The sequence below is a fragment of the Perna viridis genome, chromosome 4 (assembly GCF_037379345.1).
Source record: "Perna viridis isolate PV_CMFRI_1.1 ecotype Kerala chromosome 4, ASM3737934v1, whole genome shotgun sequence".
NCBI lineage: Eukaryota > Metazoa > Mollusca > Bivalvia > Mytilida > Mytilidae > Perna > Perna viridis.
In genome coordinates this window covers 13,432,235-13,458,068 of record NC_142448.1, presented here as the reverse complement: position 1 = coordinate 13,458,068, position 25,834 = coordinate 13,432,235, and the positions used below count along the sequence as shown (strand labels likewise).

Genomic DNA, 25,834 nt, shown 5'->3' with positions numbered 1-25,834 from the left:
GACTACTGAAGGGAATCATTGTGTTCCCATTGTGCACCTCCTATTCAGTTTTAGAACTTCAGTCTAAAGGTGTTTGTTATCAAATGGAGGGATGGGGGTGTCAAGTTAGTGAGCATTGTTCAGTTTTTATACAACCACACAATTTGCAGTGGTACAATGTTATGGCGCAGTTGTCATCCTTGTTGTCATTTGGGGACACTTCGTTTCCATGAAATACCTTTAGTTGTTGTTGACCAAATGTTCTGAAATTTTTATATGATTTTATCAATAAAGGAAGGTTCTTAACTAATTTGGACTTTGTGGCCCCTACCGGTTTAGAATAAGGGGCCAAAAAGAATAAAAATAGGGGTTTTTATCAAAACCCATTTAGAATGTTTTTAAATCCGATTTGGATTTTCCTTTTTAGCTTACTGGCCATAGGCCATGTGAGCTATTGCCATCACTTAGTGTCCATCATCGTCCATCATTGTTGTCGTTAAATTTTTGTCTAAATTCTTCTCCTCTGAAAATACTGCACCAATAAAAGCAACTTTTTTTTATATTTTATTTGTGTTTCATAGGATTTTACAAAATCCCCTACTACACCACCTGCCTATAAAAAAAGGTGTTTTGGGGGTATTTAAACAAAAAGAAAGCATGACTGACAATCATTTTTAGTGTGTCTCTAATACAAATAAGTTACACATAGTGAAAGGAAGAAGAGAAAAACAAAACAAAACAAAAAATAAAAAAAGGCCTTTCACTCTCATCCAGCTTTCACACTGTCTGCTTGGTTAAATACAGGAGAAAAGTTTTGCCTGTGTATATATTTACATGACATGGTAATTACAGAAATATATGTATAAAGGGGTCTCCTCTCAAAGTTCAGAATTTTATTGTTCGATACTGCAATGAATTCTAAATGATGTAAATATTGAAGTTTTGATTTTAGTTCTATAATGTTTGGAAGTTTCTCTCTCAACCTACATTGGTAGATATAATATTTTATAACAATAACAATATAATTAAGAAATGGAGACTCATCAGTGTTTCCTAATACATAGTATAGTACTTGATTTGTTTAATTGAAAATCTTGATAAAAATTCTTTATATAATGTGACACAATATCCAAAAAAAACACTTCATAATTCTACATTCACAGATCCACAAAAAGTACAGTATTTTGTATCTTTTAGATGTATTAAGTACAAAAATTTATTTGTGGGAAGAGTTCTATGAAGTATCTTGTATTGAAAAGATTTCATATTAGTGTGATTGCATACCTTTTTTCAAAAGATAGAAATATTTTGAAAAATCATTAATTGTTAGCTCTTCCCACTTCTCAAGTTCTTCATTTGGTGAAAAAAATATGCCATCTCTTAAGTTTTTATAAACAAACTTTGCCTTTTTGGCTGATAATGATGACTTGATAAAAGAATCTTCTGCACTAAAGTTTTAAAAAAGTTATTTCTAATGTAATCTTTTACAAACTTTGGTATGCTAGATATCAAGCTGTAAAGTCCTTATAATCACATCCTTGATTCTATCAAAAGACATGAAGCTCTTTGTTCAAGGGTCTATAATATCATACAAATATTGAACACCAAAATGTTTCCAACCTTTATAATAATTCATTTCTTCACAAGGTACATAACTCAGGATATCGATAGATAGCATACTTATCACACAATTCTTCACTATTGGTTTTGCAAAAGTTAAACTACATAAAACATCTCTCCAAAAAGGATTAGCAACCTTTACACTTATATCATTGATTTTGAAGTTGAAAGACATATTCACCTCCATAATTGTAAAAAATTCTTTAACAGAAGTTTTGGCAATGGCCACCAGGATTCCTAAAGAATCTCTGCACCCAGCTCACCTTAAGATAAGACAAAAAAGACTGAATATGAATCATGTTTAGCCCACTCTGTTCAAAGTCATCCTAATTTTGTCTGATTTGCCATTCCAAATGAATTTAAATAACGTAGAATTAAGTTCATTTAGCTTTTGGTCTGGTAGGTTTGGTAATAATGTAAAGAGTTGAATGAGCTAATGTTTTAACTACAGTGATCTTTCCCATAAGTGTCAGTTTTCTGTTCCCAACTTTTTAACACTCTCGATGCCTCCTTAATTTTTCTTGAAACATTTATTTTCAACCATAGCACCTAAGTCTAAGGAAAAGTCCAGACCAAGAACACAGAAATTAGAATGTGACCTTTTTAAATCTAAATTTGGACATAGAACATGATCAGAAAATCACTTACTCCCAACCCAAACTGCTCTGGTTATTGGTTTATAGATCTTCAGAACAGATACTAAGTGGAAGGAATCAAAACATTTTATGGTCTCCCTTAAAGAGGACTCTGTTCCATCTAACATTAAAAAGATATAATTTGCATAGTGACTGATAAAGAGGTTCGGAATTATTAACAATGACACCACCCACATCTTTCTTGTTTTTTAGTTTGATTGCTAATAGTTCAACACCAATAATAGCACCTAAGAGATAAGGAGATAATGGATCTTGCCTGCAACCTCTATTTAAATAAAAAAAAAAGTTTGACATGTGACATTATTGATCACACAGCTTTTGGCTCTAGTGTATTGGACCTTAAACCATTTGCAGAAAGAAGTACCAAAATTAAAAGTCTTAAAAGCTTTGGTTAAAAAATCCCTTTCAACAGAGTCAAAAGCTTTGTCGAAGTCTACTAAAAGCAGCAATCCAGATTTGTTATTTTCCTCCAAATAATGCGTAAGATCATGTAATAAGTGAGTATTTTCACCAATAAATCAATCCTTCATGAAACCGTTTTGTGAGTCACTAATGGTGTGTGGGAGCACTGATTTCACTCTTAGCCAACACAGTTGAAGCAATTTTTAGTTCAGTATTAAGAACACTAATAAGTCTCCAATTACTAATAAAACGTCTCGCCTTATGCTCTTTTGGTATACATGTAATAACTCCTTGATACTTGAATGGTGAAAAATGTTCACCTCATAACCATGATGCAAAGATAAAAAGACAAAAGGACTAAGAAGAAAAATTATAAAAATCAACGGTAAACACATCTTACCCTGGACTTTTCCCATTGGACATTTTTTTTTCAAAGCATCTAAGCATTCTTTAAAAGTCAAATTACCTCCACAGACATTTTTTGTTCATTAGAAAGTTTTACTTCATGTTCAAAAAAGGACTGATAAAAATAGTCTACATTTTGTTGCTCATAAAAAGTCGTCCGGGGTAGAGGAAAGAGGAAAAGAAAACTATGCCACGTCGAACAAATCAGTTTACATTAAAAAAAAATTCTCCTCAGAAACTACTGGATAGAACTTAATGAAAATTGATATGATTGTACCTTTGGTATGTGTGCTAGGAATTTTTATCAAAGAAAAAAATCTGGCTGCTTTTGCAAAAGTAGATTTGTTAATTGAACCAGGTGAGCGATTTAAGCTCTTTAGAGCCTCTAGTTATTTTTTGTCTGATTTTGATTTTTTTTTAATCAAATTTCACATTTTGTGTGATGTAGTGTTCAACCGGTTGTTTTGTCCATAACGAATTGTAAGTCCCTATGCTTAAGTGTGTTAAACACTAATAATGTGTCCGCACTTCTCCAAACTGTGGGGGGGGATTGGTCATTTACTGTGGTCGTATGCTGCACTCCGCGAAGCTTTTTATCATAAAGACAAAAACTTTTTAAAAAGTTTAACCTAATGTAGTCATCTATATACAGTATAAAATGCTTTATTAAGACTACAATATAGCCACTCTTTGAAGAGTTATGAGACACTATGTAACAAAAGTAACAAAAATATTAATTATATAAAACACTTCTTCGTTTAAAAAAAACAACATTATGGCAGATTTTAGCAGTATAAAATTGCACGGCACCATTATTGAACATAAAATCATAAATACAAAAAAATATTATCAAGCCTCGTATGATCGGTTCTTAAAACAATGTTTTTCTTCACTTGTAAAAATGTAGCCAAACAAGAAATATGGTCACCAATAGGTTTAATCAAACATGTTGAAGTCCCTGTGTGTTACATTTTTTGCCAGACTGCTTTTTAACCCGACTGGTCTATTGCCATCACTTGGCGTCCGTCGTCGGCCGTTGTCGTTAACAATTATACAAAACTTCTCCTTTGATTACCACTTGGCTGATAAGAACCAAACTTGGTTTGAATGTTCCTTAGGGTATCCTGCATAGAACTGATGTGAATATTTTTGAAATGTTGAAAAACATGGCCGCCGTGTAAAAGGGTTCAGACCGAGTTTTCCCCATATAGCAAGGAGCTATATATATATATAAATCCTTGGGTTTAGTACAGTTCTGACATAGGGTAAAAGTCAGTTCAGAATGATGAGATTTTTCTGTGGACAAATTTGCATATATATTCTTTAAGCCATGTTGGAGTTTTTGCCCTTTTTACGTTTTTCGGCTATTTTTAACGTTATATCTTTCAAAAGTCTTCTCCTCTGAAACTACTGGACCAATTTGAACCAAACTTAGTATGAATGTTCCTTATGGTATTATGCGTAGAACTATTATGGGGATTTTTTTTATCCATCGAATAACATGGCCGCTGTTACTAAAAATAGAACAAAGGAGTCAGAAGTTTTTCTCATATATCTCCATAACCGTTAGGTTAAGCCAAATTCTTTTAGCTGCCTAACTGATCCTTTTTATAGGGACTACAAAAGTCTGCATTGGATTAAAATTGTCGGACGACTCCTTGTTAGAGTTATTGTCCTGGGAATTTGAAAAAAAATGTCGTTTTGTTTTGTTTTGTTTTTTTTTTTTTTTACAGTTTTCAGCCAATATCTTGAAAATTATGATAGATAGAAAGAAACCCATATACTGAAATGATCCTTATGATAAGGCTTACAAAAGTCTGTAAGCATCAAAGATGTCGGACAACTCCTTGTTAGAGTTATTGCCCTTGAAAGGCGATAAATGGTGTTTTTATCATTTTTTTCAGCCAATATCTTGAAAACTATAATATATATATATATATATATATATATATATATATAAGAATTCGGAAATTTTTCACCTTCGGTCCCAATTTTAAGAAAAAAAAAGAAAAAAATTGGGTTCATACATACGTAAACAAGCAATTCTAATTTCAAATTGTATGTTCCCTCGTTCAGTTAATGTCTAAAACCTACCATTAATATCGCATGTTTGCAACATTTTCATCAAAAGATAGATGTTTTGGCTTTTCAAATTGTTTCAAATTTGTTAAGTAAAACAACTAACATTTCTAGGAGGTTTTGGCCTATGATGTTTTAACTGGGACAATCAGTAAAAATGTGGATTAAATAAGTTACTAAATTAGGTTAAGTAGTATAATAACATAACTGATAAGTTTGCGAGTTAGGTATTTATTGGTATGCCTTTGGTTCCTTATATGGAAGTATTGAGTATATTCTGAGCGTCAGGCTGAATAAAAAAAAATACATATATGATAATTGCCTTTTATCATGTATATGGTTATTGCTAAATACCGAATATCTTCGGGGTAAAAGGGTTTCTATAACTTAATAGCAAGCAACAACACTCCTCTGAGTTATCTTTCTTACTTTGTTAAATACGTCAATGAATTGTGTTTTGACGACAGGCAAACACACAGGTATTGTATTCCCCGCTATGGCTACCTGATCCCGTTCATCATTTATACTATCTGGTTAAAATCTTAAAAGGTAAGACAAAATTTTAAATTAAATTCGCGCTATTAACTTTTGTTGATAATGATTGAATATAATTTTGATGGACTTTTATTGACGATTTTTCATAAAACTTGATGTATTTGAATAATTTCCAAATGAATTAGATGCTTCTACTGTTTATCTTCACATATTTGATACGAGGCATTAGTAACACGGATTCAATATCATAATAGTTGAATTTAAAGAAATTTTTAAAAAGAGGATATTTAGAGAGGGCCGTTAGGTATTTATCTCAAAAATTTATTTTTGCTACCTATTCCTTTATGTTATCTTTAATTGCACCAAGACACATTGTATCATCCGTTCGTGTCTTATTTCGCAACTATTCTTGTAAGGTAACTTAGAATTGGAATAAATGAACCACCAGTGGTAGTTTCCAAGATTTACCACATAATACACATAATTTCATGTTTGAAATTATCTTAGATTTAAAAAAATCCCAATGGCATACAGTTCAGTCTAGTTTTACATAGGCCATTTCCCTCAAAAACCTACAGGATGAGCATTTTCTGAAAAGGGTTTCAAATCGGTTGCCTTTACTACTAAGTCATTTGATGAAACATCTTTTTTCATTACATCACATTAAAGTCCCTAACGAAACTTAGATTAAACACATCAAATCTAAATTAAATCGTACACCAAGCTTTTCGCTTTTCATTGCGAACAACTGTGACCAATAAATTATTTATACTCGGATGTACAAGCGTTTATTATTATGATAATGCAATGATTGTTCTGCTTTATCGAACCATATTTGAAAAACTTTAAATATTATGCCAATTTAAAACCCTCGGCTTAACCTTTAAGTATTTGAGTCAAAGGTTATATTCTCCGGAAATATCACATTATCGATAAATAGTAACCGTTTTCTTAAAAAAAAATATAGCCTTTTTGCAAGGAATATAAAACTGTCGAACGTACAAATTATGGGTCGCCTTTAATTCGTAAGCACGTTCTTCTACTCGCCTTCGAAAGAATAGGATCGCTAGACCTTGTATTACTTTAATTCTAAAGATCTCTTTAACGCCTTCATTTCTGGAGTTTTTGTCAGATAGATGAATAGACTGACAGAGATTTTGTTGCATAGTCTGAATTATAAGCGGAGTATTACAATATATTAAGATTTAGTATTTTTCAGACATCGTTTAATATTGTACAAGCCGAGTCTACTAAACGGATTACATACAGGAACATTTATTACATTTATTTATAGCCAATCCACATTTAATCCATAAATAATCCACAAATACGCAAATTAATTAACAAACATACATGCATTGATTTTTACCTAAATGAATATCGCCTGTTATGCTCTATAACAGTTATAAAGGTAAAGTATTGAACTACCGTACAAACCTTGATCTTAATGATATCTACAAGTATATGTAGCGAAAGTAGTGACGGATTAAATGAACGTTGGTTGACATAGATGTTTGACACACATCAAAGGTTATTTAAGTATTGTTTTTAACATTAAATTAAAATTAATAAACTTTTAAGTATGACTATCTCTATTTATTTTATTTTATTCTTTCTAGGACTAATACTACAAAATGGCAACAAATTGCACTGTGTGCGAAGAATATCTCTGTTCCGATAAGGGTTTGTTGATGCCCTTTGTAAACGAATACACATGGCCAAAAGAAGCAAGAGTTACCATCTACATAATTGGACTATTATGGAGTTTCATGGGCGTTTCTATTATCGCAGATATTTTCATGCAGGGTATTGAAGCAATTACTAGTAAAACACAGAAACTTCAAGTTCCAGATGCAGAATCTGAAACTGGTTATACAGAAGTCGAAATCAAAATGTGGAATGGTACTGTTGCCAACTTGACTTTAATGGCGCTTGGGTCGAGTGCGCCAGAAATTTTACTTTCTATTATAGAAGTAGTTGGCAACAATTTCAAAGCTGGCGAACTTGGTCCAGGGACCATTGTCGGTTCGGCAGCTTTTAATTTAATGTGTATTACCGGCGTATGCGTTATATCTGTTACAAAAGGAGAGAGCAGAAGGATAGACAAATTTAAAGTATTTTTAGTGACTGCTGTTTTCTCTACGTTAGCATATTTGTGGATTTTGGTGGTATTAGTAGCAATAACTCCTGATTACATTGACGTCTGGGAGGCAGTTCTGACCTTTCTGTTCTTCCCCATCCTGGTTCTCATCGCCTATATAATAGATAAAGATTTCTGTGGAAAAGGGAGTGTGCAAGATGCTGGACTTGAAATGGGTAGGTAAAGAAGGGGACACAACTCTTACCTAAGCAGTACAGAAAATATACAATTGCTTGAAATAAATTACTTTCGCATAACCAACAAAATTGTATTATTTTGACTGTAGGTTTCACAAATTTCATTTAAACATTTAAACATATTTCGTGCTGGTTCGCTCATTGAATGTGCATTACACTTTCTATAAATGAAAGGCTGATTTAATGCCGTTTTACAAAGCATGCTTAATATTTTTTTTATTTTTTCTTCTACAAAAGCACTTGATGGAGATTTTACCACAAAAGGTTTGAAATATATGCACCATTGTTTATGTCGTAGAATTTCACTTAATTTTTTTTTATTTTATTTTTTCTCGTTTTCAAATTCGTTGTTAGTTTGTTGTATTTTATTTGTATATTTAATTTATTGTAATTGTGAATCACCAAGATACCCCAACAAAACAATACAAACACACAGTCCTTATTTGTTGTTAATGAAATTTAATAAACCCTGTACGATTGAAGTATTTAAGTTTGAATTATATGGAAATTTTAAACTTTAACATAACTCAACCGTTTTCCGTCAGAATCGAGAGCCATTATTTGTCCTGTACCAAATGAAAGAAAATGCAAAGCTGAAATTTATAAACAAAAGGGGGAGTGCAAGCCAGAATTTATTTTCATTTGAGGGTGAGGGTGGCAGTGGGGTGTCCAGGCTATTATTCGTCAAATTTTCCCCATATTAGCATAAAATTGACAAACTCACAACAAATTTGGGTTCCAATCACCTGAACACTCTTCTGGGTCTGCCACTGGTTTCTTAAGTTTCCGATATATTAACAGTGTGCATTGAACAAATAGCATGTTTTTCGTTTTAAACTTTGATATCTCTTTATTGAAGGATTACACAATTTACTAAGGTAAATTTAGTAATTCTAAATATTAAGCTAGTTTCATAGCAAGTCAGAGGCCAATAATGTATATATATATATAAAATCCAGGTAGTTTTTTTATTCTATAAATGTCTACATTTGTTTATATGAAATCGTGTAGCCAGTTTTGTTTGTCTTTTTATAAGAGGACACATTCAAGTTTCTAAGAAAAAAAGTGTCATAGAATTTGAAAATTGAAGCGACAGATTGCTCAGAAGTAGATGTAAAAACCCAAAGAACAGTTATAAAAATTGACCTAAACAACAATGTATATGTAGCAAACACACAAAAAGTTAGAGTGATTGAACCCGGACTCGTCTAAAACTAGGAACATCTAACATGGACTGGAGGGATATCCATCTTTCATATCAAAATACTCTCCATTGTTTACTGATAAATCATATCACACACGATTTGTGTGTTTTTAAGTTACTTTAGCTATACAGGTCATCATCTAATTTCTCAGTATAAAACAAACATTCAATAATCTGTTAAAAAGATGCCCCATATATTCCGTTGAAATGTTCATGCATGCAACTTGTTTATATTAATATTTTCAGCTTGCGACGAAATATTGGGGTTTATAGTATACATGTAGTTTAAATGGACAAATTTATTCTCTCTGTATGTAAATACACTTTCAAGTAAACTGTTGTAATTTTAAATGGTCTTTTGAAATAGCGCTTGTTAGGTCTGTTGCTAATGGTACGTTTACACACCCACCAAAACTAGGTGCATTTGGAAAGTTAAATGCTAGATTTGGGCTGCGATGTCAATGCCAGTGCACATATTCTGAAAAGTAGAACAGCTAGAGTATATTGTCAACATGAAACTAATAATCAAAGTTTTCTATGTTGCTATGTTTGGCCATGCTCTCATCGATTTCTTGGTCCTTAAAATGATTTTGGATTTATGACCCATATTCAACGACACCATTTTGTTTTAATACTCACTTACAACCAACCACACTGTACTTATTATATACTTATTTCGTTTTTAATTGATTCACCCCTTTCGTTTTAAGCATATACATGCCGTATCTTCCTAGCTTTCAAATGCAAACATATCTCTTTAACTGTATTGAGATCACGAAGCCTCAATCTGAAATTTTACCAATTATTCTGTTCTAGAAATCACCAATTGAACCATTTAGAGCCTTAATAATTGTGATTAATGTGTTACTTTGTAGGAGATGAAACTCAGAATTTACTTGAAAAACAGAAAGCAGACCGACAGATTATACAGGAGATGTTAAGAGTAAGATTTTAACAATAACATTCACCAAAAACTTTCAACCTCTCTTACCTGTGAGGTAACAAATATCTTTGAATTGATTGCTCTACACCTTAGAAGTAATAAACCTACAAATAAACTGCGAATTAGTAGAAATGTTCATGTCTTTGTTTGATATTACTATTGTCTTGGTTTAACTGCTTTGTAACGGACAAGTGTTTGTTTTGTACAAGAACATTATAAATGCGTTTTCAGAGAATGCAACATAGATCCAATATTGGAGAAAAAGAAGTTGCTACACTTACAGCTCGACTAATGGAAGAAAACAAAGAGCACAGTAGAGGATGGTACAGAATTAATGCCATCAGGGCTCTTACAGGTGGTCACAAACTGACTCCTCCCATGAATGATAGAACAGAAGAGGTAAGAATTTATGCTTTAAAGTTCATCTGAGCATTCACTGTTGGCAATTAATTAACTGGACAGAAGAAGCGCTATTATTAACGTAGTAATAGTGTTAGCGGTGATGGTGGACTCTTCTTATGAATAGAGGTCAAATTATGCTGTAAATGTCATCTGCGTCCTCACTCCTCCCATGAATGACTGGGCAGAAGAAGTAAACAATATGTTAAACGCCAGTAGGACTTTTAGTGGTGACCATTAGCTTACTCCTCTCATGAATGATAGAACAGAAAAGGTAAGAGTGTATGCAAAACAATGTTATCTCAACCCTCACTACTCTCGTGAATGACAGAATAGAAGAGATAAACAATATCATTAGCACCGCCAGAGGTCTTAGTGGTGGTCATAAACTGACTTACAACATTAGTGATGGGACAGGGGTGGTAAGAATTAATGCTATATATGCATCTGAGCCTTCACTGGTGGCCATAAACTGACAACATCCGCGAATGACTGGACAGAAGAACACTATTATTAACGCAATAATACTGCAAGTGATGGTCATCAAGTGACTCTTCTATTGAGTAATAGGACAGAAATGGTAAACAAAAACAATAAAATTAATGCCTATTGGGATCATACTTGTGAGCATAAACTTGCATATCCAATAAATGCCATGACAGAAGATGTTAAAACACTTATAAGTCTTTTACTGGCGGTCTTAAATTGACTCCTCCAAAAAAAAAAATACGCAATTAAGTTCTCTTACTGGTGGTCACAAAGGAACTCCTCCTATGAATGATAGGGAAAAGAGGTAGGAATTTATGCCATCTGAACCCTCATCGGTAATCATAAGCTGACTCCTTTCATGAATGATAGAACAGAAAAGGTAGGAGTTTATGCTATACAATATACGGCTTGTACAATATTAAACGATGTCATCTGAGCCCTCATACTAGAAGAGGTATACGATATTATTAACGCCACCAAGACTCTTAGTGGTGGTCATAAACTGACTTGTGATATTGATAATAAGACAGAGGAGGTAAGAAGTAATGCTGTAAATGCAACTGAACCTTCACTGGTGGCCATGAAGTGACAAATACCGCGAATAAACCTTTTTCGGTAATCATAAGCTGAATCCGCTTATGAATGTTTAGACAGAAGAGGTGAAGGAATTAACAAAATTACGGCCTAGATTTTGAATGTTTTCAATTTTAATTATAGAATCATTTTAAAGGTTTTAGTTGTCTGTCTTGGTTGTTTGCCAGTGAAATTAAGTTTGTTTTAACAAAAAAGTTATAAAAATTACCGTGTATAACTAGTTCTTGTTCTAACCTGAAAAAAATAGCATTAGGCATACACCCCAACTTTACTGATCCATTCATTTTGATTTATAGACCTACTTCCTTTGGGTACCTATCTTGAGTTTTCACCTGTCTGTTTTAGCTTTTGAGATCGCTTCTAACTGTCGATGAAATGGGTTCCCAAGTTTCGTTGACTGAAATGAGCCAAGGAGGAGAAAAAGCAATTATTGAGTTTGCAGCGCCATCAACTTCCATCCTTGAATGTGACAAGAGAGTAAAAATTGGAATAATGAGACATGGCAACATTAAAAGAAGAGTACAATACAGGTATCCTTTACCATTGCATTTTAAATTTGAAATCATTTGTACTTAAAAGTAGAATTAAAAGAAATCACAATTAAGGTATTTAGTGGAAGTATCAGTGGTCGCAAACCATAAGAAAAGAGATAACTAATACATCTAAATAATGGGCATTAAAAGCAATGGAGTTTTGAAACCAACCTAGAAAATGTGCACAGGTTAGGTATACATCCTCTGTGTTTAAGAAAATCTCAAGTTGTTTCCAGACGAAAAGATTAGATAGGAAAATTAAAAGCAGGCAGTATGTCATCATAGTAGATAATGATTCCTAATATAAATCCGTGTTGTCATTATTGCAACCATACATTTTTTGGACATATTTTATGTAGCTATATGTCCAAAGACTGTAGAAAATAATAATATAAGTAATTCATATGGGAAAATAAAAGCTATATAGAAACAATTACTTGCGACTTTATCATTTCGAGAACAAATGTGTATCTTTTTATCTTTTTTATTTCTGTTAATATTTGAATTTGTTTTCAGAGTTGAAACTTTCGACGGAACAGCAGTAGCCGTGGAAGATTATATTGAATTCAAACAAACTTTAGTGTTCGAACCAGGAGAAAGCATAAACTATATTGAGATAGATATTGTAGATGATGATATTTGGGAGGAGGATGAAGTTTTCTTCGCAAAGATATCCGTCGACCCTAGTGAGCCTGGAGTTGTTGGAAAGAGAGCTATTACTCAAATAATAGTGTTAAACGATGATGGTAAGTTGACAAGGATGTCAATATAAAGAGATGGTATTTAGATTACGAATGATAGTTTTCTAAAAATCACACTTCGTCTAAAATATTCATATTATAAGCAAATAGGAAAAGGTGAACGATTATGGCATTTGTGAAAAAAGACGGTACACCTCGATACTAATATGTAGTTCTAGGTACAGATTCCTCATACTCAGTAAAACAAAATCCAAGTCGTCTTTAAGATATACCGACAACATATTTGTCCAGTGTGGTGAATGCGTCTTTCAACAAATGGTCGTCATTCCAATTGGTACAAATTGTACTCCTCTACTTGCTGACCTATTCCTTCACTCCTATGAAGCTGACTTAATAGCTGATCTGATCCAAAAGAAGGAACATCGTTTTTCTATGTCCTTTAAACTCAGTTTCCGCTATATAGATGACGTATTATCGTTCAAAATCCTAGTTTCGGGGATTTGGTACATCTTATCTATCCCAAAGAACTTGAGATGAAGGATATTGTAGACACTGTGAAGTCAGCCTCATATCTTGACCTACACTTAGATATCGATGGTTAAGGAAAACTATTGACCAAATTATACGACAAACAGGATGACTTTTCACTCCGTATTGTCAACTTTCCTTTCACCTGTGGCAACATATCACAGCCCATACGTTATGTCATACTTGACGTAACTACGCAGAATTTTTGTATCGCGCTAGACTTCTTACAATTAGGCTTCTGGAACAGGATTATGTTTCTATAAATTTAAAGTTTTCACTTCAGAAGTTTTATGGTCGTCATCATGAACTCGTGAATCGTTACGATATATCCGTCTGCACCATGAAAACAGATTTGCTCAACGTGTCTTAGTTTTCCTTTCCTCTTCGTCTACCCCGGATTTAACTTTTTATGAGCAATTCGGCGGCTGTAGAAAAGCAGAGGACGCTTACCCTACCGGTGCACCTGGTCCATGCTTCCAGTATTTAGTGGAGTCAGAGTTGTTCATTTACTTTTGTTACTTTGTATGTATTATTTTGATTATTTTATGTTCGTTGTTGTGTATGTCTGTTTTCCATATCCAGTCTTTGTCCCTGGATTACATTCTTTTGATTTCCGCTAGAATCTTGGTTCTCTTAATTTCTTTAAACTTCCTATTAATGTAACAAATACTTTTTATCTATTGAATGTGTTTTACAGTGAAAGATGTTGTTCGTTTCCCGAAACCGGCATTTGTATACAAAGAAAGTGTTGGAACAGCATTGATACCTATTGAACGCGAGGGAGGATGTAAAACTAAAGTCGTAGTTAAATATGATACCAAGGACTTAATAGCAGTTAAGGGACGAGACTATAGCATTGATGATAAACAGGAAGTGGTGTTTGAGAAAGGGGAAGTTTCCAAGATGATTGAAATCTGCATTAAAGACGATATGGTAAGCGTAATGTTTATTTCCCATAATGCCCTTTCTGCTTATAGCATATTTTCTGTACAAAATAGGTACTTTACTTTATGCATAGGTTTATACATAAGTCTACACCATAAATTAACTACAATATGCTGGTTTCGCTAAATGTAAAATATGTATAATAAAATATGATATAAATTAACTGAAACAATTGACCTGACCTACTACAACATAAATTGGAATTCATTTATTAAGAAATAATGGAAACATTTGATTTTTTTCTTAAAGCTGTTCACTTTTGCAGTTGATTTGGGTTTCGAAATACTCTGTAACAATATATGTTGAGAAAATTTGAGACATCTACCGAAAAAACGTTTAAACTCTTGAAAATATGAAAAATAAACTTCAGGCACTTATTAATTTCTCTAAAGAAACATACATACACAGGGAACATTCATGACAATTGATATACACAGTTTTCTCAAAAGATTGCTGGATAAGAGAGTTGGACGAGCTGTGTAACCCATTTAATGCAACACATTTAGAAAACAACAAAATTCCGCATGTCATATTTTTTCTATGGTTATTTGTTTGACAACTAGAACTTTCCATCAAATTTTAGGAATTTGAAAAAGATGAAAATTTTGAAGTAAGACTGACTGGTGTTGAAGGAAATTGTGAACTTGACAAAAGGAAAACAAGATGTGTTGTGACTATTGTTAACGACGATGGTAAGTCAAAGTAGTTCGATTTCAAAGCAGTTTCTTTATATGTTATGTATCTATTGAAGACTTAATTTTGTGGAAAGACGGAATCCAAAAATCTAAAAATACTAAAATATTCAATTCTCGTACTAAAATACAAAGTATATAAAGCATGGACAGACACGTTGCTGTGATGTCAAATAAAACGATTTTTCGAAGTTTGATAATACCACAAAACCGGAAATACAGGGCAACTTGACAAATTTAGACAGAAGTGGAAAATTTCTTTCATTTATCAATGTGGAAAAAAAGTATCAATTCGTATTTTCATGATTTTAACAGAGTTTAAAGGATTTGTTGCAAGAGTTACCGATTTGACTAATGCCAACTTGGATTCTTTGCGTATGTCGTACACAACATGGGGAAAACAATTCCAAGATGCCATGAATGTCAATGGAGGTGATATAGAGAATGCAACATTATTAGACTATCTCTTGCATTTTTTCACATTCGGTTGGAAGGTAATGTATGATATTAATGTTTTTTAAAGATGATTACTTGTTTTACCTTATTAATATTTCTATAATTCAAGACAATACAATCACTGAATTGGAAAGTTCTTTGAATACAAATATTGAACTGGCTTGCATAAAACATTTGTGAACTATTTGTCTATAGCAGTGTAACAAATATTTAATTTTTTGTCCGTAAATTATCTCATCTTGAACACCTTTGTCATATACATTTATCTTTGAATGAACTTTTCGAAAGTTATTTAAAAGTCAACGAACTATGGAGAACTGTATTATTTCACTTGCTTGTCATGAAAATTTGATAGTTTATTTGTTTTATATGCGGACTATTAAAAAGACACGCCATTTGTTTCATTTTTAACTTTTGTATTACTTTATTTAGTAAACGATAGTACAATTACCATTGAAGTTATATTTTATTAAATTTCAGGTCATTTTTGCTCTTGTTCCACCAGCCAGTATTCTAGGTGGTTGGCTCACATTTGTTTTTGCGTTGGTTGTTATCGGATTACTTACTGCCATAATAGGTGATTTAGCATCAATCTTTGGATGTTTAATTGGATTGAAACCTGACGTAGTGGCTATCACATTTGTTGCCTTAGGAACAAGTTTGCCAGATTTGTTCGCTAGTAGAACTGCGGCGACAATAGAACGACATGCTGATAATGCCGTCGGCAATGTCACTGGCAGTAATGCTGTCAATGTTTTCATGGGTCTTGGTGTGTCTTGGTCCATAGCAGCTATATACTGGTCAGCTCAGGTATGCTTGTACAATTTTCGATAAAAATTAAATGATCATAAATGTGGTTACTCCTTAGCATCGTTATTAGAATTATAAAGGCATACATTGCTTTTAATTAATATGATCAAAGGGTGATTTAACGTAGATCAAATCTTAAAGTTAACATAGAAACAACCATTTAATTTTATAAGGGGGAGGGGCAGATTCAGTTCGATATTTTAAATAAAGACAAGGACCTCGTTATCGTTTTATGGTTTGAAATGATTTTCGCGTTATTTGATAGGATTTCGAGAGAAATTTCTGTAATCATTACAATTTTTTATCTTAGCTCTAATGTAATCAAAAGGGAGTCCCCTTATCAATTAGTATTAGTACTTGATCAATTGATTACAAAGATTGATTGGTAATTATAGTATGACAGGTAGTTTTGAAAAAGAAAGTAATGTTAAAATTCTGATTCATGTATTAATGTTTTGTTGAATGATTTGTTCCGCTTTGTTTTCTGATCTTGTTCTATTCAAATACATTTTTTTTTCAGGGCAAAACTTTCGAAGTTCCTGCGGGCAGTTTGGCATTTAGTGTAGTTGTCTATACAATTTGTTCCATAGTAACACTGGCCTTGTTAGTAGTCAGAAGAAACGTATCGATTTTCGGGAAGGCAGAGCTTGGCGGGCCACACGTACCAAAGCTGATCAGTGGTTTATTTATGATTTTCCTCTGGTTTTTATATGTGTTAATATCATCTCTCCAAAGTTATGAGCATATCCCTGGGTTTTAGAAAAAAAGGTCGAAAAAGGATAGAGATAATGGCACATTCGTTATATCCGTTAACTCACTAGACATATTAAAACCTGAAAAAAACTTAGATCAATTGCTAGACCAATGAGTATTAGTTTTGATGTTATGTATTTTCAAAGTACATATATATATGTCAAATGGGATACCTATTCTTTTTAGAGATTAAGTTGGTTTTTTTGTATTAGAATATTAGTGATGTAAAGGATAACATCTCACACGTTACACCTCACCTCATTTAAGATATACTGTATGGGTAATGTGGAAATGAGCATGTAGTGTCATGGCTTTCATATATTTTGAGTTGAAAAATATTTAGCTGAATTAATTAAATATTAATTCGAATTTCGAAGTGAATAGCATTATGCATTTTGAATCTGATCACCATTATATTGTACAGGCACCAGTTATGAATTAAATATCAGATTTACTCAATTACATCATTACATGAAAAATACCCTTCAAAGTTGACCAGATCTGGTAAATCATTTTATGTACTTGAACAAACCATTTGCGTTTCCTCTTGTAAATCGGGTTAATTATTCTAATTTTTTATACTTTGTGTTGTTTTGAATCATTTTTTGTCTGTGATAATCTGACATGATATTTATGGAACCATTTTAACATTCCTCCTAATTTATTAAAATGTTGATTTCCTGTTTTATATATATATTTTATTGTTTTACACGCTGGCTGTGGTATCATATTTTCAGTTTTAATTTCCATTTCTTTAATATATATTTTATTCTTTGTTCGCATACCTTAATTATTCACTGCCCTGTAAAAAGAGAATATACAAATAAATAAAAAAGTAATTGACAAAGTTAAAAAAAATAAAATAAAATCATTTTCACTGATTTAACAGCGTGCATAAACGGTTTGTTATTCCGGAGAAAAGTTGAGGCAGTATGCAAAGCAGAAAAGTTTTTATCCGTACGAAATTTATTACGGTTTTTTTTCTACAATATGTTATTAATATTTTTCGTCACTGAAAAGAGCATCACGATCATTATTCTGTACATTCAGAAATTCACTCGTGTTTTTGTTAAAGCACTTTTACATAAATGAATTTTGTGAGAAACTTTTAATATTTATATGTACATGTATATGAAGTTTTTTACCTCTATTTTTATCATATTGTAACGAAAATCAAAGATACTCAATTTTCCCCTAAAAGCGGACAATTTATTCAGTTTGTTATTTTATAAGTTTTTCATACGTATCAGTGTTAACAAAACTATTTTGATACTGGTTTCTTGTGTATAGTATATCTTTGTTATTGTTCAGATGTATGACTGACTTGTTTTTTGTAGATATTATACATGGATAGTGCTTCTCCCGTTTTCATTCTTGTTACGTTTTTCAGCGTTGAAAGATGTTGGTATTACGGTGTTTAACTATTTAAGGATAGTAGTTAACATTTATTAGTTTGTATAAGTTTTTACACGTATGTTCAGTTTGGCTTGTGATGGATTGCGCACTGAGCAAGAGAAAATATGGTAGGATAGTGCTACTTATTTGGCACATATTCAGTATATTAAATTTTGAACTTTGAAATGTAATTAATCAAAATTTGATAACTTGGATTGTTTTGGTTTTTTTTACAAAATAATATTGTTTATTGTTCTGTTGATGTTGTAACTGTCTTTCCTGTTATCTGTTTTTTTTTGTGTTTATGCTGTTCATGAATCCGTCCAAAAAGCCTTTAGAAATAGAAATCTAGTATTAAGTATTGTCATATCTACTTTGAACACTGATTCAATAGGTTATGTCTTTTTATATAATAAAATGGGTGTGTTAACATACACTGATAAATCTTCAACATGATGTGTAAACAGTTTCGTTCTATATTATACTATTTCTGAAACTTAAACAGAAATGTCTTCACTATTCTGATATTTTACATCTTTGTTTTCAAGAATTAGTGCGAGAATAGCTTGATTGACACACCCTATCTCCTTACATCATATTTACTAGTTACTTATTTTCATGGTCAAGAGAAATTAGTTATCTAATAAAAGTCATTGATGGTAGAATAAGGTTTCTTATTATGAATATTCCACATAGTTATTACTGATAAATAATATATATTCTAAAGTTTATATCAGCCAATAAAATGTTGATTTACGATCTGAGAAATTCCTGAGAGTCAACGAACAGATATGGTGAAACGCATCAAATGCACCATAGTAAATACAGAGATCATCATTCATCAATTTTGAATTTGATCTTGAATTTGATGTCACAAAGCAATATATCGTGCGATTATAAACAATGCAGGGCCAAAAGTTATTTGGAAGATTTCAAAAGAAATAAAATGTATATCTCAGTATTCCTGAAAAACACCGACAACCTGACAATTGTATAGTGAAACTATAAATTTAACCGTTGCTTATTAAAAAAATTAATGATTTTCTCCGAGATATATATATACACAAACGTCCCAGAATGTGACGACTCTATTCACTACACTGCTCCATCGGATCAAATTGATACAGGGAAGATATGTAAACGTTTGGTCGTTCCCTCATATATAGCCTAGCTGGCCGAGTGCTCTAGGGCGCTGGACTTTGTGTTGCCATAGATGTCACAGTGGTACGAGTTCGAGTCCCGCGGAGGGAACGACCAAAAATTTGCATCGCAATTTTGACAGTTCTAACATCGTTTGGAATTTTTCAGACCTTTCAATATATATATATATATATATATATATATATATATATATATATATATATATATATATATTCATCTCGAACTTTTTATATACCTATATGTCACTAAAAAATAATTTTATTTCTAAGTATAATTTTCAAAAAAACACATATTAAAGTTTAAACATTTTTAAACAAGAAAATAAAAGAACGTGATCAGTTTATAATCAAATAGTCATAAGTTAATAAACAATTGACAGGTGACAGGAGCAACAAAAAGGGTGTAACTAAATAATAATAATAATATAAACACACACACAGGTGTATAACAGATAAATTACACATAATTGAAACATTTAAGACATCTCGCACACCCACACAGATGAAAAGCTCTACTCAAACTAAAAACTGAAGTAAAAACAAAATTAATAAAAAAACTGCTAGAAAAGCCATGAATCGGTCGTTGAAATTGTAAAACTGTTTTAGGAGTTAGACACTGACAAATTTTGAAAATATTTGTTATGTCATATTAGATTACGTCCTTGTATCATGACAATAAATCAATTGAAAACAACTAAATAAATCACCCCCCCCCAAAAAAAAAAAAAAAAAAAAAAACAAAACAAAACAAAACAAAATAAAACAAAACAAAACAAAACAAAAACAAAACACAAATAAAACAACAAACACAGACTCATACAATAAAAAACAATACCTGACGGAAAAAAAAACAAATAAGCATAATATACTTAATCATCTAGAACTTCAGTCATTCGGCAATGAAACGAAAACAGGTCGGGTGCAAGAATACAGTGTCGGATTGAGTGAGGTAATTTTTTGTCAAAAAAAAAATGATTAATGTCATAACAAATTCAGGCTAAAAGAGTAAATGATAAACTGAGACCTCTCTGATACCCTATTTTAACAATTTCTGGACCCAATTTTTGAATTGAGTTGTATTTTTACATTATTGTATCGGTCGTGTGTTCATTAAAAGTGTATTTTTGTGTTGTTTTTCACATATGAATAAAGAATGAAATCGAAATCCCTCCTTATTTTATTTCGATTCGAAGTATCAATGTCGAGCCTAATGTTGAGATAAGTTACAATAAATCAATTTAGAGAGTATAATAAAAAAAATGTTCTCTGTTTTACATCTGCTATTTTTTTCATTTGCGGTCTTGTTTAGAGGGCGATATACAAAATTGAAATTCTTTAAGTCGAATCAAAAATAGTCATAGCAAAAGAGATAATCAAATCTCGAATGTCATTGGTGAAACTCACTGGCAATGAAGGCTGAAACTAAACAAAACAAAAGAAAAACAAAATAAAAAAAAACAAAGCAAGAACAAAAAATACAGAAACTAAGGAAAAGTAATCAATAAGATGTAATCCAGGGACAAAAACCAGACATGGAAAACAGACATACACAACAAAGAACATATAATAACCAAAATAATGCTTACAAGAGTAATCAAGGGAACCAAGGTTCTAGCGGTAATCAAAAGAAAGCAACCAAGGGACAAAGACCAAACATGGAAAACAGGCATACACAACAAAGAACATTAAGTAACTAAAATAATACATACAAAGTAACAAAAGCAATTGAGCAAACCCGGACTCCACTAAAAACTGGGAGCATGGACCAGGTGCACCGGTAGGGTAAGCGTCCTCTGCTTTTCTAGAAACACCCTCCGAGCTGCTCATAAAAAGTCAAGTAAGTGGTAGAGGAAAGAGGAAAGGAAAACTATGACACAATGAACAAATCAGTTTTCATGGTGCAGATGGATACATCGTAACGATCCACGAGTTCATGATGGCGACTATAAAACTTCTGTACTGGCGACTTCAATTTTGTAGCAACATAGGCCTGTTCCAGAAGCCTAACTGAAAGAAGTCTGCGTAGTTACGGCAAGCTCTGGTATAACGTGTGAGTTGTGATATGAAAACTCCATAAGTATGTGCTGAAGGCATGTTGCCACAGATGAAAGGAAAGGACAATACTGAATGAAAAGTCATCACGTTTGTCGTAAAGTTTGGTTAGTAGTTTTCGATTAGCATCGATCTCTAAGTGTAGGTCAACATACGAGGCTGACTTTACAGTGTCTATAATATCCTTTATCTCAGGTTCTTTTGGGTAGATGCGAAGTAGGTCTTATCACTGCTATTATTTTCTAAGTCTACCTCTGATAATAAACTGGACGTAATATGTTTTGCAGACAAAAACAATGTTGTTTTGGGCTTTGTCTGCTGGATCGACAACATATCTGTCATATATAGTAGACAATGTTTTTGCTACATTTGAGAATCAATGTCTTCTTGTCCTCGTTTGATCCATTTTCTTGTGTAGTCCTCCACCGCATCCATAAGAACTTTAAAGTTATAATTTCAATTTATGGAGCGTGGTTCGCGGTACTTGGGACCTTTAGAAAGGATATTACGCAGAGATTCGTTTTCAATGACTGTTAAATCTCCCGTAACGACGTGACCGGAAGGACCATATTTAAATGTAGAGTTTTTGCAAGGACAGTCAGGTGGTTTAGCTTTGAAGTCCTCAATCTTGAGGTTCAGCAATAGCCTTTTATAATTGAAAATTTTTGATGCAATGGATCAAGTATAGGAATATGAAATAATTGGTATTAATTTGTTCTGGAAATATGGGGGATTTTTGCTGGGTACCTTTTTGTGATGGAGGATGTTAGTCAAATTAATTGTATCTATACCTTTGTTGACAAAGGTAGTGGAAAAATGATCATTTTTCTTCATCTTGTCTTTTGACAAAAACTGGTTTAAAGAGTCTGTGGAAACCAATATCCAAAATGATAGCAACAAATCTGTATAGAGATAAAGTAACAAAAGTAAATGGGCAACTCGGACTTCACTAAAAACTGGGAGCATGGACCAGGTGCACCGGTAGGGTAAGCGCCCTCTTCTTTTCTAGAAACACCCTCCCAACTGCTCATAAAAAGTCAAGTCCGGGGTAGAGGAAAGAGGAAAGGAAGACTATGACACGAAGAAAAACAAATCAGTTTTCATCGCGCAGATGGATACATTATAATGGCTAACGAGTTCATGATGACCATAAAACTTCTGTAGTGATGACTTCTACCTTGTACCAACATAACCCTGTTCCAGAAGCCTATTTGTAAGAAGTCTAGTGCGATACAAAAATTCTACATAGTTACTGTAAGCTCTGGCATAACGTATGAGTTGTGATATGAAAATTCCATAAATACAGACACTCAGTAAGTTAAGCGTCCGTATCAGAGAAAGGTCATGTGAGTGAAAAGGAATGTCCCATATGCAATTGGGGTTTTTTCTGACACACTGTTTTCCGGTGAAAGGCAATCAATCAGACAAAAAAAATCGCTTATTTATATTTGATTCTACGAATGATGGAGCAAACGGTACGCTTTTACATCTGCATACATGTACCAACAACCACTTAAAGGTTGGTAATGTTTAGAACCGAATCCTCATATGGCTAAATAGATCAACTGAACGGTCATTCATATCAGAGTAATTTGCTTACGCTATACGCTTTTTCTCATGAAATTATCGTAAATTTCCGAACACCGGCGTGGAAACCGTAAAACCTAACGCAAACCTAACCTTGTATCATGACGTTTGGTAAAAAAAACATTGAAATCTCTTTTTCATAAAACGATTAAATATGTAACAACAAATAAAAAAAACAACAATAAAACACACATCCATAAAACAAGAAACTAAATAAAACAAAATAAAAAATCACAAACAAAAAAAACGCCTAAATTACTTCATCATCTTTATCATCATTCATCAGACATCCAGTTTAATGTAACGAAAAAAGTTCGTGTGCAAGAAATACAGCGTCGGAACCATTGGGGTCTCTTTGGTTGAAAAAAAAGTGATTCGTTTCAAGCCAAATTTTAATAGACTGGAACCCCCTTTTTCTTAGAACCTCTCTGGTACTCCATTTTCAAATTTTCTGGACCCACCTCTAGCGTATTAATTGTTGCATTATTGCTTCGGTCATTTGTTCATCCTAAGTCCCATTAAATGAAACCTGGTTGTATTTTGGTGTTGTTTTTTTACATATTTAGATAGAGAATGATATCAAAATCACTCCTGAATTTCTTATTGGATTCTTCTGCTAATGCCGTGCCTAATGTTGAGATAATTACTAAAAATCGTTTAAGCGAATAGTTACTTAGTGTTCTCCGACTGACATCTGCCATTTTTCTCATATGTTATCATATTTTAAAGGTCATTCACCAATTTAAAAATGTTTTAATCAAATACAAAATCATCGACAGATATATCCAAATCGGTAAAAATTACGGTTAATGAAGACATACTTGGACAAACTGAAAGAAAGGAATTTAAACAACAGCAAAAACATAAACAGGCATAAACATAAAACAAAAACAGAACAAATAAAAAACAACTACATATACAGAAACTTAAGAAAGAATATTAGTCAGGGACATGGAGATAAATTAGCCCGGGACGTGGAGACAAATTAGTTAGGGACATGGCGACAAAAGTACCCGTATTCTGGAATTCTTTCAGGGAAATATCTATTTCAACTCTGTGAGGACACGTAGAAATTGAGTGTAGATTTTTTCCGTTGTTGTATTGACTTTGTCAAGAAATTTGACAAGAAAAGTGATAGTACAAGTCAGTTTAACGACATCGGCCCTTTTTTCAAAATAACGATGATTAGAGTCCCTCTACAACGCACTTGATGTTCATGCTAACACTACATATGTATTAGGAGTATGAAACATTATGCATTTATTTCCTTTCAAGCATATTCACGACGTCTATTTGCCTACAGTACCACCAAAAATTTTGAAACCTTTCATCTACTAACTATATGTATTTATTGATATTAAAAACGTTTTCATTAAAGTTTCCTGCGAACATATTAATGTAAAACAATTAAAATGTACTGTTCTGTAAGCACTGTTTATATCAATGGCTCCTGTTTGAGTAATGAATTAAATACATTGTATAGCTGTACCAGAAACCTCTCCCAAATCATTAATGTGTATATAAGCATCTGGTTACCATGGGTTTTACAGGAATGGTAGTATACTTCTTTGTTCATTTTTAAAAACTCGAACAAGCAGTAGGAAAATATTTCAACACTAGATTGCTTCTGAAATATATATATATATACTTGCTTTGAGATCATTGATTTTTCAATCCAATATAAATACAATATCACTTGTACAGCTGTGAAAAATCCTCAAATTATGACTTATTCATTAGTGTATATACAAAGGAAATTGATCACAAATGCATACATATATATATAGAAAGATCTGAAAAATTCCCAACGATGTTAGAACTGTCAACACCATACATCGTGTACTAAGTTACAGGCCTAGATTAATCCTACGAGGAGGAATGACCCGGCCAGCGAAAGCTATATTTTATGTAGCCTAGCTGGCCGAGTGGTCTAGGGCGCTGGACTTTGTGCAGGCGGTGTTGCCATAGAAAAAAATTTGCATCGCAAATTTGACAGTTCTAACATCGTTGGGAATTTTTCAGACCCTTCTATACGTTTATATATCTTTCCTGTATCAATTTGACCCGATGGAGCAGTGTAGCAAATAGAATCGTCACATTCTGAGACGTTGTATATATATATATATATATATATATATATATATATTTGCAGACAATCTGAGGCAGGTCATGATGTGCAGCCTATATGGAAACGAAGTTGAATATAGTGATATTTTATGCCTTTAACAGTCTTACATTTCGTCATAGATTTTCACAATTTTACGATGTGAGCTATGGACATTTCATTTTTGTTAAAAATATGAAACTGGTAAAGATCCTTTACTCATGATCAGTACTATAAGTTAACTACATATCAGTCTGAAATCAGGCTCTCGGTACTTCTTAGGTCATAGGTAAAATTCAAGTTGATTACTGTTATGAGGACTCAGTCTTCCACTAAGCAACCTTATTTTTTCATTACCAAAAAATTTTATATTATTTCCCATCCCTTTGTACATAGTTTTGAAATCAACTAAATAACAAACCCTCTCAAGAGAAGAAAATAAACATATAACAAAACCTTCATTTGTGACACTATTAATACAAAGTTGTCATCAGCATCGACTATCGCTTCTATCAT

The 25,834-nt window shown here is 32.6% G+C and overlaps 1 protein-coding gene across 3 annotated transcripts; it reads left to right on the top strand.

The window, feature by feature from the left end:
• Positions 1-5,566: 5,566 nt before the first annotated feature.
• On the top strand, positions 5,567-19,083 carry LOC148618932 (sodium/calcium exchanger 1-like). Of its 3 annotated transcripts, none has more exons than XM_088578314.1 (12): positions 5,567-5,690; positions 7,256-7,952; positions 8,211-8,237; positions 10,053-10,120; positions 10,352-10,519; positions 11,948-12,132; positions 12,652-12,881; positions 14,062-14,297; positions 14,893-15,001; positions 15,317-15,495; positions 15,938-16,267; positions 16,788-19,083. In XM_088578314.1, exons 2-12 carry the CDS (start codon positions 7,271-7,273, stop codon positions 17,025-17,027), a joined length of 2,454 nt encoding a protein of 817 aa, XP_088434440.1. In that variant the 5' UTR covers positions 5,567-5,690; positions 7,256-7,270; the 3' UTR covers positions 17,028-19,083. The 3 variants fall into 3 exon arrangements, with proteins under 3 accessions (XP_088434440.1, XP_088434442.1, XP_088434441.1); XM_088578315.1 differs by lacking the exon at positions 5,567-5,690 and adding an exon at positions 7,008-7,047; XM_088578316.1 differs by lacking the exon at positions 8,211-8,237.
• Positions 19,084-25,834: the final 6,751 nt, after the last annotated feature.

Excerpts from the sequence above, each read along its gene's own strand:
- LOC148618932 (XM_088578314.1), top strand. The coding sequence starts at position 7,271 with ATGGCAACAAATTGCACTGTGTGCGAAGAATATCTCTGTTCCGATAAG. Across the intron at positions 12,133-12,651 it reads AAAAGAAGAGTACAATACAG|AGTTGAAACTTTCGACGGAA; the intron begins GTATCCTTTACC and ends ATTTGTTTTCAG. Across the intron at positions 16,268-16,787 it reads CTATATACTGGTCAGCTCAG|GGCAAAACTTTCGAAGTTCC; the intron begins GTATGCTTGTAC and ends TTTTTTTTTCAG.